The sequence below is a fragment of the Pleurodeles waltl genome, chromosome 6 (genome assembly GCF_031143425.1).
Source record: "Pleurodeles waltl isolate 20211129_DDA chromosome 6, aPleWal1.hap1.20221129, whole genome shotgun sequence".
Lineage (NCBI taxonomy): Eukaryota > Metazoa > Chordata > Amphibia > Caudata > Salamandridae > Pleurodeles > Pleurodeles waltl.
In genome coordinates this window covers 5,810,187-5,827,945 of record NC_090445.1, presented here as the reverse complement: position 1 = coordinate 5,827,945, position 17,759 = coordinate 5,810,187, and the positions used below count along the sequence as shown (strand labels likewise).

At 50.9% G+C, this 17,759-nt stretch overlaps 1 protein-coding gene across 1 annotated transcript in view; it reads left to right on the top strand.

Moving 5' to 3' along the window:
- The window catches only part of TTC16 (tetratricopeptide repeat domain 16), a 253,336-nt gene that overhangs the window by 190,605 nt on the left and 44,972 nt on the right, over positions 1-17,759 (top strand). Inside the window, exon 12 of the mRNA XM_069236961.1 lies at positions 17,306-17,445. Coding sequence (XP_069093062.1) covers positions 17,306-17,445 — 140 coding nt within the window. The remainder of the gene's footprint in view (positions 1-17,305; positions 17,446-17,759) is intronic.

Here is a 17,759-nt window from a genome sequence, read left to right as displayed (position 1 = left end):
ACTGCACTTAAGTAACTTATAAGTCACCTATATGTCTAACCTTTACCTGGTAAAGGTTAGGTCCAAAGTTACTTAGTGTGAGGGCACCATGGCACTAGCCAAGGTGCCCCCACATTGTTCAGAGCCAATTCCCTGAACTTTGTGAGTAGCCTCCCCCAGCCTCTGGAAATGCTTTCTTGGGCACAGATGTGCCCAATTCTGCATAAGCCAGTCTACACCGGTTCAGGGACCCCTTAGCCCTGCTCTGGCGCGAAACTGGACAAAGGAAAGGGGAGTGACCACTCCCCTGACCTGTACCTCCCCTGGGAGGTGCCCAGAGCTCCTCCAGTGTGCTCCAGACCTCTGCCATCTTGGAAACAGAGGTGCTGCTGGCACACTGGACTGCTCTGAGTGGCCAGTGCCACCAGGTGACGTCAGAGACTCCTTGTGATAGGCTCCTTCAGGTGTTGCTAGCCTATCCTCTCTCCTAAGTAGCCAAACCCTCTTTTCTGGCTATTTAGGGTCTCTGTCTCTTGGGATTCCTTAGATAACGAATGCAAGAGCTCATCCGAGTTCCTCTGCATCTCTCTCTTCACCTTCTGCCAAGGAATCGACTGCTGACCGCGCTGGAAGCCTGCAAACCTGCAACATAGTAGCAAAGACGACTACTGCAACTCTGTAACGCTGATCCTGCCGCCTTCTCGACTGTTTTCCTGCTTGTGCATGCTGTGGGGGTAGCCTGCCTCCTCTCTGCACCAGAAGCTCCGAAGAAATCTCCCGTGGGTCGACGGAATCTTCCCCCTGCAACCGCAGGCACCAAAAAGCTGCATTACCGGTCCCTTGGGTCTCCTCTCAGCACGACGAGCGAGGTCCCTCGAATCCAGCGACTCTGTCCAAGTGACCCCCACAGTCCAGTGACTCTTCAGTCCAAGTTTGGTGGAGGTAAGTCCTTGCCTCACCTCGCTGGGCTGCATTGCTGGGAACCGCGACTTTGCAGCTACTCCGGCCCCTGTGCACTTCCGGCGGAAATCCTTTGTGCACAGCCAAGCCTGGGTCCACGGCACTCTAACCTGCATTGCACGACTTTCTAAGTTGGTCTCCGGCGACGTGGGACTCCTTTGTGCAACTTCGGCGAGCACTGTTTCACGCATCCTCGTAGTGCCTGTTTCTGGCACTTCTCCGGGTGCTACCTGCTTCAGTGAGGGCTCTTTGTCTTGCTCGACGTCCCCTCTCTCTTCAGGTCCAATTTGCGACCTCCTGGTCCCTCCTGGGCCCCAGCAGCGTCCAAAAACGCCAAACGCACGATTTGCACCTAGCAAGGCTTGTTGGCGTCCTTTCGGCGGGAAAACACTTCTGCACGACTCTCCACGGCGAGAGGGATCCGTCCACCAAAGGGGAAGTCTCTAGCCCTTTTCGTTCCTGCAGAAACCTCAGCTTCTTCTGTCCAGTAGAAGCTTCTTTGCACCCGCAGCTGGCATTTCCTGGGCATCTGCCCATCTCCGACTTGCTTGTGACTTTTGGACTTGGTCCCCTTGTTCCACAGGTACCCTAGATTGGAAATCCACAGTTGTTGCATTGCTGGTTTGTGTCTTTCCTGCATTATTCCTCTAACACGACTACTTTGTCCTTAGGGGAACTTTAGTGCACTTTGCACTCACTTTTCAGGGTCTTGGGGAGGGTTATTTTTCTAACTCTCACTATTTTCTAATAGTCCCAGCGACCCTCTACAAGGTCACATAGGTTTGGGGTCCATTCGTGGTTCGCATTCCACTTTTGGAGTATATGGTTTGTGTTGCCCCTATCCCTATGTTTCCCCATTGCATCCTATTGTAACTATACAATGTTTGCACTGTTTTCTAAGACTATACTGCATATTTTTGCTATTGTGTATATATATCTTGTGTATATTTCCTATCCTCTCACTGAGGGTACACTCTAAGATACTTTGGCATATTGTCATAAAAATAAAGTACCTTTATTTTTAGTATAACTGTGTATTTTGTTTTCTTATGATGTTGTGCATATGACACTAGGTGGTACTGTAGTAGCTTCACACGTCTCCTAGTTCAGCCTAAGCTGCTCTGCTAAGCTACCATTATCTATCAGCCTAAGCTGCTAGACACCCTATACACTAATAAGGGATAACTGGGCCTGGTGCAAGGTGCAAGTACCCCTTGGTACTCACTACAAGCCAGTCCAGCCTCCTACATTGGTTGTGCAGTGGTGGGATAAGTGCTTGAGACTACTTACCACTCTTGGCATTGTACTTTTCATAAGAGAAAAATATACAAAACAAGGTCAGTGTATATACACATAGCCAAAAAGTTTTGCATTTCCTCTTTTCACTCTTTTCTAAGTGCTGAAAAGTACTTCTAAACTTTCAAAAAGTTCTTAAAAGTTTAAAAAGTTTTTTTCTGTCTTTCCAAAAAGTTCTGAAAACTTTTTTTTTTCTTTTTCTATCACTTTAACTCTCTCTAAAAATGTCTGGCACAGGCCAAAATGTTGATCTGTCCAAACTTGCATATGACAACCTTAGCTGGAAAAGAGCAAGGAGTCTCTGTATAGAGAGAGGTTTGAGTGTAGGGAAGAATCCTTCCTTGGAACTGTTACTTAACATGCTTAGAGAACAGGATAAGGCCATAGGTGCCTCATCTGTTGAAAAAGTACCTAATAGTTCTCAATCTGATTCAGGGACTCCCCCAGGAAAAGATTCAGGAAAGAAACTTCCTAGCCTGCCCATTACTAGACAGTCTAGCATAGTTGGGAATGATGATGAGCCACACCATACAAATAGTGTTGTCTCACATCATAACAAAAGCATTTATTCTCACCATACTGGTAGTAATGTTTCTGTTAACCAAGCTGTTAGAGTGGCTTCTGTAAGGGACAGGTCTCCTTCTGTTCATTCCCATCATAGCTCTGTTTCTAGGAATGTCCCTCCCACCAACCCTGATGACAGAATGTTAGAGAGGGAACTCAATAAGTTGAGGGTGGAACAAACCAGACTGAAGCTTAAAAAGCAACAGCTGGATTTGGATAGACAGTCTTTTGAATTAGACAAGGAAAGACAGAAGTTGGGTTTAGATACCCATGGTGGCAGCAGCAGTATTCCCCATAGTCATCCTGCAAAAGAGCATGATTCCAGGAATCTGCACAAGATAGTTCCCCCTTATAAGGAGGGGGATGACATTAACAAGTGGTTTGCTGCACTTGAAAGGGCCTGTGTTGTACAGGATGTCCCTCAAAGGCAGTGGGCTGCTATCCTATGGCTATCATTTAGTGGAAAAGGTAGGGATAGGCTCCTTACTGTGAAAGAAAATGATGCTAATAATTTCCAAGTTCTTAAGAATGCACTCCTGGATGGTTATGGCTTAACCACTGAACAGTACAGGATAAAGTTCAGAGAGACCAAAAAGGAGTCTTCACAAGACTGGGTTGATTTCATTGACCATTCAGTGAAGGCCTTGGAGGGGTGGTTACATGGCAGTAAAGTTACTGATTATGACAGCCTGTATAACTTAATCCTGAGAGAGCATATTCTTAATAATTGTGTGTCTGATTTGTTGCACCAGTACTTGGTGGACTCGGATCTGACCTCTCCCCAAGAATTGGGAAAGAAGGCAGACAAATGGGTCAGAACAAGAGTGAACAGAAAAGTTCATACAGGGGGTGACAAAGATGGCAACAAAAAGAAGGATGGTAAGTCTTCAGACAAGGGTGGGGACAAATCTAAAAATGAGTCTTCATCAGGCCCACAAAAACACTCTGGTGGGGGTGGTGGGTCCAAATCCTCCTTTAATCAGAACAAGGAAAAGAAACCATGGTGCTATTTATGTAAAATAAAAGGCCATTGGACAACAGATCCCAGTTGTCCAAAGAAAGGCACCACTGCTCCTACCACTACAACCCCTACTGCTACACCTAGGGGGTCATTCTGACCCTGGCGGCCGGTGGCCGCCAGGGCCACCGACCACGGGAGCACCGCCAACAGCCTGGCGGTGCCCCTTAGGGCATTCTGACCGCGGCGCTTTGGCCGCAGTCAGTGCAGGAAAACCGGCGGTCTCCCGCCGGTTTTCCGCTGCCCGTCAGAATCCTCCAAGGCGGCGCAGCATGCTGGGCCGCCTTGGGGATTCTGACACCCCCTACCGCCATCCTGTTCCTGGCGGTTCGGCCGCCAGGAACAGGATGGCGGTAGGGGGTGTCGCGGGGCCCCTGGGGGCCCCTGCAGTGCCCATGCCAATGGCATGGGCACTGCAGGGGCCCCCGTAAGAGGGCCCCGCTTGTATTTCACTGTCTGCATAGCAGACAGTGAAATACGCGACGGGTGCAGTAGCACCCGTCGCACCTTCCCACTCCGCCGGCTCGATTACGAGCCGGCTTCATGGTGGGAAGGTCGTTTTCCCCTGGGCTGGCGGGCGGCCTTTTGAAGGCCGCCCGCCAGCCCAGGGGAAAACTCAAAATACCCGCCGCGGTCTTCCGACCGCGGTACGGTATTTTGGCGGCTCCCGCCGGGCGCGCGGTGACCGCGCCCGGCGGGAGTCAGAATGACCCCCCTAGTGTCCCTACTAATAGCAGTGGTGGTGGGAGCAAACCTACTAATAGCCAATCCAAGGGAGTAGCTGGGCTCACTATTGGTAACTTAGTTGGGGTTGGTCTGATTAGGGAGACCACAGAGGCTACTTTAGTCTCTGAAGGGGCTATTGATTTAGCCACTTTGGTTGCTTGCCCCCATAACTTGGAGAAGTACAAGCAACTACCCCTAATAAATGGTGTTGAGGTCCAGGCCTACAGGGACACAGGTGCCAGTGTCACAATGGTGATTGAGAAACTGGTGCACCCTGAACAACACATACTTGGACACCAGTACCAAGTAACCGATGCTCACAACATAACACAAAGCCACCCCATGGCTGTTGTAAATCTCAACTGGGGGGGGGTAACTGGTCCAAAGAAAGTTGTGGTAGCTTCAGAATTACCTGTAGACTGTCTACTAGGGAATGATTTGGAGACATCAGCTTGGTCAGATGTGGAGTTGGAGGCCCATGCAGCAATGCTGGGCATTCCAGGGCATATTTTTGCTTTGACAAGGGCTCAGGCCAAAAAGCAAAAAGGACAGGGAAGCTTGGATCCTGGAACAATGGACCAAGTGCTCCCTAAAGCTAGGGCTAGTAGAAGCTAACCACTTCCTACTATCCCTCCCTCTACAGTGGATTCTACTTCTGAGGAAGAAGAATTCCCTCCCTGTGCAGAACCTACACCAGAGGAGCTGGAAGCAGACACTGCTGAGCTTTTGGGTGAAGGGGGGCCTGCCAAAGAGGAGCTGAGTGTGGCACAGCAAACCTGTCCCACATTAGAGGGTCTCAGACAGCAAGCTGTCAAACAGGCTAATGGGGATGTCAGTGACTCTCACAGAGTTTATTGGGAGGACAACCTCTTGTACACTGAGCATAGGGATCCTAAACCTGGAGCTGCCAGGAGATTAGTGATTCCTCAGGAGTACAGAAAGTTCCTCCTAACACTGGCACATGACATTCCCTTAGCTGGGCATCTAGGACAAATGAAAACTTGGGACAGGCTTGTTCCCCTGTTTCATTGGCCTAGAATGTCTGAGGACACAAAGGAATTTTGTAAGTCCTGTGAAACCTGTCAAGCCAGTGGCAAGACAGGTGGCACCCCAAAGGCACCCCTTATTCCACTGCCTGTGGTTGGGGTTCCCTTTGAAAGGGTAGGGGTTGACATAGTTGGCCCCCTTGACCCTCCTACTGCTTCAGGCAATAGGTTTATCTTGGTGGTAGTGGACCATGCCACAAGATATCCTGAAGCTATTCCTTTAAGGACCACTACAGCTCCTGCAGTGGCAAAAGCCCTCCTGGGAATATTTTCCAGGGTGGGCTTCCCAAAGGAAGTAGTATCAGACAGGGGAAGCAATTTCATGTCTGCATACTTAAAGGCCATGTGGAAGGAGTGTGGTGTAACGTACAAGTTCACAACACCCTATCATCCACAAACAAATGGACTGGTGGAGAGATTTAATAAAACTCTCAAAGGCATGATTATGGGTCTCCCTGAAAAACTCCGCAGGAGATGGGATATCCTTCTACCATGCCTCCTTTTTGCCTACAGGGAGGTACCCCAGAAAGGAGTGGGCTTCAGCCCCTTTGAACTTCTTTTTGGACACCCTGTTAGGGGTCCACTCACACTTGTAAAGGAGGGTTGGGAACAACCTTTAAAAGCTCCTAAGCAGGATATTGTGGATTATGTACTTGGCCTCAGATCAAGGATGGCTGAGTACATGAAAAAGGCCAGTAAAAACCTTCAGGCCAGCCAAGAGCTCCAGAAGCAATGGCATGATCAGAAGGCTGTTTTGGTTCAGTACCAACCAGGGCAGAAAGTGTGGGTCTTGGAGCCTGTGGCCCCAAGAGCACTCCAAGATAAATGGAGTGGTCCCCACACAATTGTTGAAAAGAAGGGAGAAGTCACCTATTTAGTTGACTTAGGCACTGCCAGGAGTCCCCTTAGGGTGCTCCATGTCAACCGCCTGAAACCCTACTATGACAGGGCTGATCTCACCCTGCTCATGGCAACTGATGAGGGACAGGAAGAAGACAGTGATCCTCTACCTGATCTCTTCTCTTCCACAGAACAAGATGCTCTTGTGGAAGGTGTAGTTTTGGCTGATTGTCTTACTGCTGAGCAGAAAGATAATTGCATAAATCTCCTAGATCAATTCTCTGAACTCTTCTCTACTGTGCCAGGTACCACTTCTTGGTGTGAGCACACTATAGATACTGGAGACAGTTTACCTGTCAAAAGTAAGATCTATAGGCAGCCTGACCATGTCAGGGACTGCATAAAGCAAGAGGTCCAGAAAATGTTAGAACTAGGAGTGGTTGAGCACTCTGACAGTCCATGGGCTTCTCCTGTGGTACTGGTACCAAAACCCCATTCCAAAGATGGAAAGAAGGAAATGCGGTTTTGTGTAGACTATAGAGGTCTCAACTTGGTAACCAAAACTGATGCTCACCCTATACCCAGGGCAGATGAGCTCATAGATACACTGGCATCTGCCAAGTATCTAAGCACTTTTGACTTGACTGCAGGGTATTGGCAGATCAAATTGTCAGAAGATGCTAAACCTAAGACTGCATTTTCAACCATTGGAGGACATTACCAGTTTACTGTAATGCCTTTTGGTTTGAAAAATGCACCTGCCACTTTTCAGAGGTTGGTGAACACAGTCCTGCAAGGGCTGGAAGCTTTCAGTGCAGCATATTTGGACGATATAGCTGTCTTTAGCTCTAGCTGGGATGATCACCTGGTCCACCTATGGAAAGTTTTGGAGGCCCTGCAAAAGGCAGGCCTCACTATCAAGGCTTCAAAGTGCCAGATAGGGCAGGGTAAGGTGGTTTATCTGGGACACCTTGTTGGTGGGGAACAGATTGCACCACTTCAGGGGAAAATCCAAACAATTATTGATTGGGTTCCCCCTACCACTCAGACTCAGGTGAGAGCCTTCTTAGGCCTCACTGGGTATTACAGGAGGTTCATTAAGAACTATGGCTCCATTGCAGCCCCTTTTAATGACCTCACATCCAAGAAAATGCCTAAAAAGGTATTATGGACAGCAAACTGTCAGAAAGCTTTTGAGGAGCTGAAGCAGGCCATGTGCTCTGCACCTGTCCTGAAAAGCCCTTGTTACTCTAAAAAATTCTATGTCCAAACTGATGCATCTGAATTAGGAGTAGGGGCAGTCCTATCACAACTTAATTCTGATGGCCAGGATCAACCTGTTGCTTTTATTAGTAGGAGGTTGACCCCTAGAGAAAAGCGTTGGTCTGCCATTGAGAGGGAGGCCTTTGCTGTGGTCTGGGCACTGAAGAAGTTGAGGCCATACCTGTTTGGCACTCACTTCATTGTTCAGACAGACCACAAACCTCTACTTTGGCTAAAACAAATGAAAGGTGAAAATCCTAAATTGTTGAGGTGGTCCATATCCCTACAGGGAATGGACTATACAGTGGAACATAGACCTGGGAGTAGCCACTCCAATGCAGATGGGCTCTCCAGATATTTCCACTTAGACAATGAAGACTCATCAGGTCATGGCTAGTCTTATTGTCCTTCGTTTGGGGGGGGGGTTGTGTAGGAAAGTACCATCTTGCCTGGCATGTTACCCCCATTTTTCACTGTATATATGTTGTTTTAGTTGTATGTGTCACTGGGACCCTGGTAACCCAGGGCCCCAGTGCTCATAAGTGTGCCTGAATGTGTTACCTGTGTAGTGACTAACTGTCTCACTGAGGCTCTGCTAATCAGAACCTCAGTGGTTATGCTCTCTCATTTCTTTCCAAATTGTCACTAACAGGCTAGTGACCATTTTTACCAATTTACATTGGCTTACTGGAACACCCTTATAATTCCCTAGTATATGGTACTGAGGTACCCAGGGTATTGGGGTTCCAGGAGATCCCTATGGGCTGCAGCATTTCTTTTGCCACCCATAGGGAGCTCTGACAATTCTTACACAGGCCTGCCACTGCAGCCTGAGTGAAATAACGTCCACGTTATTTCACAGCCATTTTACACTGCACTTAAGTAACTTATAAGTCACCTATATGTCTAACCTTTACCTGGTAAAGGTTAGGTGCAAAGTTACTTAGTGTGAGGGCACCCTGGCACTAGCCAAGGTGCCCCCACATTGTTCAGAGCCAATTCCCTGAACTTTGTGAGTGCGGGGACACCATTACACGCGTGCACTACATATAGGTCACTACCTATATGTAGCTTCACAATGGTAACTCCGAATATGGCCATGTAACATGTCTATGATCATGGAATTGCCCCCTCTATGCCATCCTGGCATAGTTGGCACAATCCCATGATCCCGGTGGTCTGTAGCACAGACCCTGGTACTGCCAAACTGCCCTTCCTGGGGTTTCACTGCAGCTGCTGCTGCTGCCAACCCCTCAGACAGGCATCTGCCCTCCTGGGGTCCAGCCAGGCCTGGCCCAGGATGGCAGAACAAAGAACTTCCTCTGAGAGAGGGTGTGACACCCTCTCCCTTTGGAAAATGGTGTGAAGGCAGGGGAGGAGTAGCCTCCCCCAGCCTCTGGAAATGCTTTGTTGGGCACAGATGTGCCCAATTCTGCATAAGCCAGTCTACACCGGTTCAGGGACCCCTTAGCCCCTGCTCTGGCGCGAAACTGGACAAAGGAAAGGGGAGTGACCACTCCCCTGACCTGCACCTCCCCTGGGAGGTGTCCAGAGCTCCTCCAGTGTGCTCCAGACCTCTGCCATCTTGGAAACAGAGGTGCTGCTGGCACACTGGACTGCTCTGAGTGGCCAGTGCCACCAGGTGACGTCAGAGACTCCTGCTGATAGGCTCCTTCAGGTGTTGGTAGCCTATCCTCTCTCCTAAGTAGCCAAACCCTCTTTTCTGGCTATTTAGGGTCTCTGTCTCTGGGGAAACTTTAGATAACGAATGCAAGAGCTCATCCGAGTTCCTCTGCATCTCTCTCTTCACCTTCTGATAAGGAAACGACTGCTGACCACGCTGGAAGCCTGCAAACCTGCAACATAGTAGCAAAGACGACTACTGCAACTCTGTAACGCTGATCCTGCCGCCTTCTCGACTGTTTTCCTGCTTGTGCATGCTGTGGGGGTAGCCTGCCTCCTCTCTGCACCAGAAGCTCCGAAGAAATCTCCCGTGGGTCGACGGAATCTTCCCCCTGCAACCGCAGGCACCAAAAAGCTGCATTACCGGTCCCTTGGGTCTCCTCTCAGCACGACGAGCGAGGTCCCTCGAATCCAGCGACTCTGTCCAAGTGACCCCCACAGTCCAGTGACTCTTCAGTCCAAGTTTGGTGGAGGTAAGTCCTTGCCTCACCTCGCTGGGCTGCATTGCTGGGAACCGCGACTTTGCAGCTACTCCGGCCCCTGTGCACTTCCGGCGGAAATCCTTTGTGCACAGCCAAGCCTGGGTCCACGGCACTCTAACCTGCATTGCACGACTTTCTAAGTTGGTCTCCGGCGACGTGGGACTCCTTTGTGCAACTTCGGCGAGCACTGTTTCACGCATCCTCGTAGTGCCTGTTTCTGGCACTTCTCCGAGTGCTACCTGCTTCAGTGAGGGCTCTTTGTCTTGCTCGACGTCCCCTCTCTCTTCAGGTCCAATTTGCGACCTCCTGGTCCCTCCTGGGCCCCAGTAGCGTCCAAAAACGCCAAACGCACGATTTGCGCCTAGCAAGGCTTGTTGGCGTCCTTTCGGCGGGAAAACACTTCTGCACGACTCTCAACGGCGAGAGGGATCCGTCCACCAAAGGGGAAGTCTCTAGCCCTTTTCGTTCCTGCAGAAACCTCAGCTTCTTCTGTCCAGTAGAAGCTTCTTTGCACCCGCAGCTGGCATTTCCTGGGCATCTGCCCATCTCCGACTTGCTTGTGACTTTTGGACTTGGTCCCCTTGTTCCACAGGTACCCTAGATTGGAAATCCACAGTTGTTGCATTGCTGGTTTGTGTCTTTCCTGCATTATTCCTCTAACACGACTACTTTGTCCTTATGGGAACTTTAGTGCACTTTGCACTCACTTTTCAGGGTCTTGGGGAGGGTTATTTTTCTAACTCTCACTATTTTCTAATAGTCCCAGCGACCCTCTACAAGGTCACATAGGTTTGGGGTCCATTCGTGGTTCGCATTCCACTTTTGGAGTATATGGTTTGTGTTGCCCCTATCCCTATGTTTCCCCATTGCATCCTATTGTAACTATACATTGTTTGCACTGTTTTCTAAGACTATACTGCATATTTTTGCTATTGTGTATATATATCGTGTGTATATTTCCTATCCTTTCACTGAGGGTACACTCTAAGATACTTTGGCATATTGTCATAAAAATAAAGTACCTTTATTTTTAGTATAACTGTGTATTGTGTTTTCTTATGATATTGTGCATATGACACTAAGTGGTACTGTAGTAGCTTCACACGTCTCCTAGTTCAGCCTAAGCTGCTCTGCTAAGCTACCATTATCTATCAGCCTAAGCTGCTAGACACCCTATACACTAATAAGGGATAACTGGGCCTGGTGCAAGGTGCAAGTACCCCTTGGTACTCACTACAAGCCAGTCCAGCCTCCTACACCAGTCCATCCTCCTACACTTCTCCTTTGGAAGACAGATGTCCCACGTCGCGATGAAGCTTGCAGAGGTGTTCCCACGCAGAAATACCACAAACAAGCCTTGCTAGCTGCAAGGGTCACGGTAGAGGTTTTTGGGTGCTGCTGAGGACCAGGAGGGACCAGGATGTCGCCCCTTGGATGAGGAGACAGAGGGGGCGCTCAGCAACTCAGAGCCCTCACAGAAGCAGGCAGCACCCGCAGAAGTACCCCAACAGGCACTTGGAAGAAGAGTGAACCGGAGTCCACGCAAAGTTACAAAAGGGGGTCCCACGACGTCGGAGGACAACTCAGAAGGTTGTGCATTGTAGGACGGAGTGCTCGGGACCCAGGCTTGGCTGTGCACGAAGGAAATCCTGGAAGAGTGCACAGGAGCCGGAGCAGCTGCAAATCACAGCTTTGCAGTCTAGCGTGGGGAGGCAAGGACTTACCTCCACCAAACTTGGACTGAAGAGTCACTGGACTGTGGGAGTCACTTGGACAGAGTTGCTGTGTTCCAGGGACCACGCTCGTCAGGATGAGAGGGGACCCAGAGGACCAGTGATGCAGTCTTTTGGTGCCTGCGTTAGCAGGGGGAAGACAGGCTACCCCAGAGCATGTACCACCAGGAAACAGTCGAGAAAGCCGGCAGGATTAGGCGCTACAATGTTGCTGGTAGTCGTCTTGCTACTTTGTTGCGGTTTTGCAGGCATCCTGGAGCAGTCAGTGGTCGATCCTTTGGTAGAAGGTGAAGAGGGAGATGCAGAGGAACTCTGGTGAGCTCTTGCATTCATTATCTGAAGAATTCCCCAAAGCAGAGACCCCAAATAGCCAGAAAAGGTGGTTTGGCTACCAAGTTAGGAGGATTGGCTACCAAGAGAGGTAAGAGCCTATCAGAAGGAGCCTCTGATGTCACCTGCTGGCACTGGCCACTCAGAGCAGTCCAGTGTGCCCCCAACACCTCTGTTTCCAAAATGGCAGAGGTCTGGGACACACTGGAGGAGCTCTGGGCACCTCCCCTGGGAGGTACTGGTCAGGGGAGTGGTCACTTCCCTTTCCTTTGTCCAGTTTCGTGCCAGAGCAGGGCTGGGGGATCCCTGAACCGGTGTAGACTGGCTTATGCAGAGATGGGCACCATCTGTGCCCATCAAAGCATTTCCAGGGGCTGGGGAGGCTACTCCTCCCCAGCCCTTCACACCTATTTCCAAAGGGAGAGGGTGTAACACCCTCTCTCAGAGGAAATCATTTGTTCTGCCTTCCTGGGCCAGGGCTGCCTGGACCCCAGGAGGGCAGAAACCTGTCTGAGGGGTTGGCAGCAGCAGCAGCTGCAGTGGAGACCCCGGAAAGGCAGTTTGGCAGTACCCGGGTTCTGTGCTAGAGACCCGGGTGGTCATGGAATTGTCCCCCCAATGCCAGAATGGCATTGGGGTGACAATTCCATGATCTTAGACATGTTACATGGCCATGTTCGGAGTTACCATTGTGACGCTGTACATAGGTAGTGACCTATGTACAGTGCACATGTGTAATGGTGTCCCCGCACTCACAAAGTCCGGGGATTTTGCCCTGAACGATGTGGGGGCACCTTGGCTAGTGCCAGGGTGCCCACACACTACGTAACTTTGCGCCCAACCTTCACCAGGTGAAGGTTAGACATATAGGTGACTTATAAGTTACTTATGTGCAGTGGTAAATGGCTGTGAAATAACGTGGACGATATTTGACGCGGGCTGCAGTGGCAGGCCTGTGTAAGAATTGTCAGAGCTCCCTATGGGTGGCAAAAGAAATGCTGCAGCCCATAGGGATCTCCTGGAACCCCAATACCCTGGGTACCTCAGTACCATATACTAGGGAATTATAAGGGTGTTCCAGTATGCCAATGTAAATTGGTAAAATTGGTCACTAGCCTGTTAGTGACAATTTGTAAAGAGAGAGCATAACCACTGAGGTTCTGGTTAGCAGAGCCTCAGTGAGACAGTTAGGCATCACACAGGCAACACATACAGGGCACATACTATGAGCACTGGGGTTCTGGTGAACAGGGTCCCAGTGACACATAGACTAAAACAACATATATACAGTGAAAATGGGGGTAACATGCCAGGCAAGATGGTACTTTCCTACATACACTGTTAACTCTCCCTACGCAGAGATAGTACACTAATAATTCTCCCTGGTCACAGCTTGTGCACTGCAAACCCTCCCTGATCAGAGATTGTACACTGCTACCTCTCCCTGGTTAGGGTTGGTGTACTGTTAACTCTCCCTGGTCACAGCTTGTGCACTGAAAACCCTCCCTGATCAGAGTTTGTACACTGCTACCTCTTCCTGGTTAGGGTTGGTGCACTGTTAACTCTTCCTAGTTAGGGTTTGCACAATGCTAGCTCTTCCTGTTCAGAGTTTAAACACTTCTTATTATACCTGATCAGGTCTGAGTTCATGCACTCTTAATTCTCCACTAGTTGGTGGATATGTCAACTTTCCTCTGGCCAGGTATGTGGGCTGCTCACTATGCTCTTGTTGGTGTGTGTGGTCGACTTTGCCCTGGCCAGGTTGGTTTTTCTGTTGCTTGCACTGCTCACTCTCCTCTGGCCGGGTGCGTGTAGTGTTCACTCTCCCCTGGCCGGGTGCGTGTAGTGTTCACTCTCCCCTGGCCGGGTGCGTGTAGTGTTTACTCTCCCCTGGCCGCGTGCGCGTAGAGTTCACTCTCCTCTGGTCGGGTGCATGTAGTGTTCACTCTCTTCTGGCGGGGTGTGTGTAGTGTTCACTCTCCCCTGGTAGGGTGCATGTAGTGTTCACTCTCCCCTGGTTGGAAGTGTACAGTGCCTTCTCTCCCCTGGTTGGGTGCATGCAGTGTTCACTCTTCCCTGGCCGGGTCTGTATGGTGTTCACTCCCCTGGTCAGGTGCATGTAGAGTTCACACTCCCCTGATCGGATGTGTGCAGTGCCTTCTCTCCCCTGGTTGGGTGCATGCAGTGTTCACTCTTCCCTGGCCGGGTGTGTGTGGTGTTCACTCTCCCCTGGTCAGGTGCGTGTAGTGTTCACTCTCCCCTGGTAGGGTGCATGTAGAGTTCACACTCCCCTGATCGGATGCGTGCAGTGCCTTCTCTCCCCTGGTTGAGTGAGTGCAGTGTTCACTCCCTCCTGGTCGGAGGTGTGCAGAGCTCACTCTCATCTGGTTGCGTGCGTGCAGTGTTCACTCTCTCCTGGTCGGGTGTGTGTAGAGCTCACTCTCCCCTGATCGGTGTGCGGAGAGCTCACTCTCATCTGGTCGGGTGCATGCAGTGCTCACTCTCCCCTGGTCGGGAGTGTGTAGTGTTGAATCTCTCAGGGTTGGGTGCATGTAGTGTTCACTCTCCCCTAGTTGAGTGTGTGTAGTGCTCACTCTCCCCTGGTTAGGTATGGGTAGTGTTGAGTCTCAGGGTCGGGTGCATGTAGTGTCCACTCTCCCCTGGTCGGGTGCATGTAGTGTTCACTCTCCCCTGGCTAGGTATAGGTAGTGTTGAGTCTCAGGGTTGGGTATGTGTAGTGTTCACTCTCCCCTGGTTGGGTGCATGCAGTGTTCACTCCATCCTGGTCGGAGGTGCGCAGAGCTCACTCTCAACTGGTTGCGTGCATGCAGTGTTCCCTCTCTCCTGGTCGGGTGTGTGTAGAGCTCACTCTCCCCTGGTCGGGTGTGTGGAGAGCTCACTCTCATCTGGTCGGGTGCATGCAGTGCTCACTCTCCCCTGGTCGGGAGTGTGTAGTGTTGAATCTCTCAGGGTTGGGTGCATGTAGTGTTCACTCTCCCCTAGTTGAGTGTGTGTAGTGCTCACTCTCCCCTGGTTAGGTATGGGTAGTGTTGAGTCTCAGGGTTGGGTGCATGTAGTGTCCACTCTCCCCTGGTCGGGTGCATGTAGTGTCCACTCTCCTCTGGTCGGGTGCATGTAGTGTCCACTCTCCCCTGGTCGGTGCATGTAGTGTCCACTCTCCTCTGGTCGGGTGCATGTAGTGTCCACTCTCCCCTGGTCGGGTGCATGTAGTGTCCACTCTCCCCTGGTTAGGTATAGGTAGTGTTGAGTCTCAGGGTTGGGTATGTGTAGTGTCCACTCTCCCCTGGTCGGGTGCATGTAGTGTCCACTCTCCCCTGGTCGGGTGCATGTAGTGTCCACTCTCCCCTGGTCGGGTGCATGTAGTGTCCACTCTCCCCTGGTTAGGTATAGGTAGTGTTGAGTCTCAGGGTTGGGTATGTGTAGTGTTGATTCTTCCCAGGTTGGGTGCGTGCAGTGTTGACTCTCCCCTGGTCGGGTGTGCGCAGAGCTCATTCTCCTCTGGTCGGGTGCAGGAAGTGTTCACTCTCCCCTGGTTGGAAGCGTTCAGTGTTCACTCTCCCCTGGTGGGTGTGCGCAGAGCTCACTCTCCTCTGGTCGGGTGCAGGCAGTGTTCACTCTCCCCTGGTTGGAAGCGTTCAGTGTTCACTCTCCCCTGGTGGGTGTGCGCAGAGCTCACTCTCCTCTGGTCGGGTGCAGGCAGTGTTCACTCTCCCCTGGTTGCTATCCCCTGGTGCTCACTCTCACTTGGTCAGGTTTGTGTAGTGTTCACTCTCCCCTAGTTGGGAGTGTGTAGTGCACACTCTCCTCTGGTGCGCGCAGTGCTCACTCCCCCCTGGTAAGGTGCATGCAGTGTTCACTGTCTCCTGGTCGGGTTTGCAGTGTTCACTCTCTTCTGGCTGGGTGTGTGTGGTGTTCACTCTACCCTGGTAGGGTCCATTTAGTGTTCACTCTCTTTCCTGGTTGGGTGCATACAGTGCCTTCCCTCCCCTGGTCGGGTGTGTGTAGTGTTCACTCTCCCCTGGTTGGAGGCGTACAGTGCCTTCTCTCCCCTGGTCGGGTGCATGCAGTGTTCCCTCTCCCCTGGTCGGGTACATGTAGTATTCACTCTCTTCTGGCGGTGTGTGTGTAGTGTTCACTCTCCCTTGGTAGGGTGCAGTGCTCACTCTCCCCCGGTTAGGTGTGTGCATTGCTCACTCTCCTTTGGCCCAGTGCATGCAGTGTTCACTGTCTCCTGGTCGGGTTTGCAGTGCTCACTCTCCCCTGGTCAGGTGCATGCAGTATTCACTGTCTCCTGGTCGGGTTTGCAGTGTTCAATTTCCCCTGCTTGGGTGTGTGCATTGCTCACTCTCCTTTGACCCAGTGCATGCAGTGTTCATTGTCTCCTGGTCGGGTTTGCAGTGTTCACTCTCCCCCGGTTGGGTGTGTGCATTGCTCACTCTCCTTTAGCCCAGTGCATGCAGTGTTCACTGTCTCCTGGTCGGGTTTGCAGTGTTCACTTTCCCCTGCTTGGGTGTGTGCATTGCTCATTCTCCTTTGGCCCAGTGCATGCAGTGTTCACTGTCTCCTGGTCGGGTTTGCAGTGCTCACTCTTCCCTGTTAGGTGCATGCAGTATTCACTGTCTCCTGGTCTGGTTTGCTGTGCTCACTCCACCCTGGTCAGGTGCATGTAGTATTCACTGTCTCCTGGTCGGGTTTGCAGTGTTCACTTTCCCTTGCTTGGGTGTGTGCATTGCTCATTCTCCTTTGGCCCAGTGCATGCAGTGTTCACTGTCTCCTGGTCGGGTTTGCTGTGCTCACTCCCCCCTGGTCAGGTGCATGCAGTGTTCACTGTCTCCTGGTCGGGCTTGCAGTGCTCACTCTCCCCTGTTAGGTGCATGCAGTATTCACTGTCTCCTGGTCGGGTTTGCAGTGTTCACTCTTCCCTGGTTGGGTGTGTGCATTGCTCACTCTCCCCTGTTAGGTGCATGCAGTGTTCACTGTCTCCTGGTCGGGTTTGCAGTGCTCACTCTCCCCTGTTAGGTGCATGCAGTATTCACTGTCTCCTGGTTGGGTTTGCAGTATTCACTTTCCCCTGCTTAGGTGTGTGCATCGCTCATGCTCCTTTGGCCCAGTGCATGCAGTGTTCACTGTCTCCTGGTCGGGTTTGCAGTGTTCACTCTCCCCTGGTTGGGTGTGTGCATTGCTCACGCTCCTTTGGCCCAGTGCATGCAGTGCTCACTCTCCCTTGGTTGGGTGTGTGTAGTGCTCACTCTCACCTGGTCAGGTGCATGCAGTTTTTACTCTCCCATGGTGGGGTGTGTGTCGTACTAACGCTCTCCTGGGTGGGTGTGCACAGTGTTCACTCTCTTCTCTATTCCTCTTTAGGCTGAGCCCCTGGTGATGGGTTTCTTTCCTGGGAAGTCACTAGTGGAGATCCTCAGCAGTAAGCAGTGTGCAGTCGCCAAAGAGAGATTGGAGAGAAACCTTCAGCCCTGTCCCTCACAGCTCCAGGACCACACCAAACGGTAAGGCAGGGTATATCATCCCAAGCTGAAATAACCCTTTGTGCAGTTTTTTGTGCCAGAGAAAATTATACAAATACTTTGTCAACATTGGTCTTTTATATATTCACATGCTTCAATTATTCCCCATCGTCAGGCTGGGAATCCCTGGTGCATGAAAATAGATGTCTACAGTGTAAAGCCCTTATAATATACATTATATAATGCATCATGGCCATTGGCCTGAAACAACACGGTATGGTATGTTTAGTAACACATCCATCTCCTTAGAAAGAACCCAAACGTCAGCCAATGAGGTGGAAGCTTGAGCATTCCTA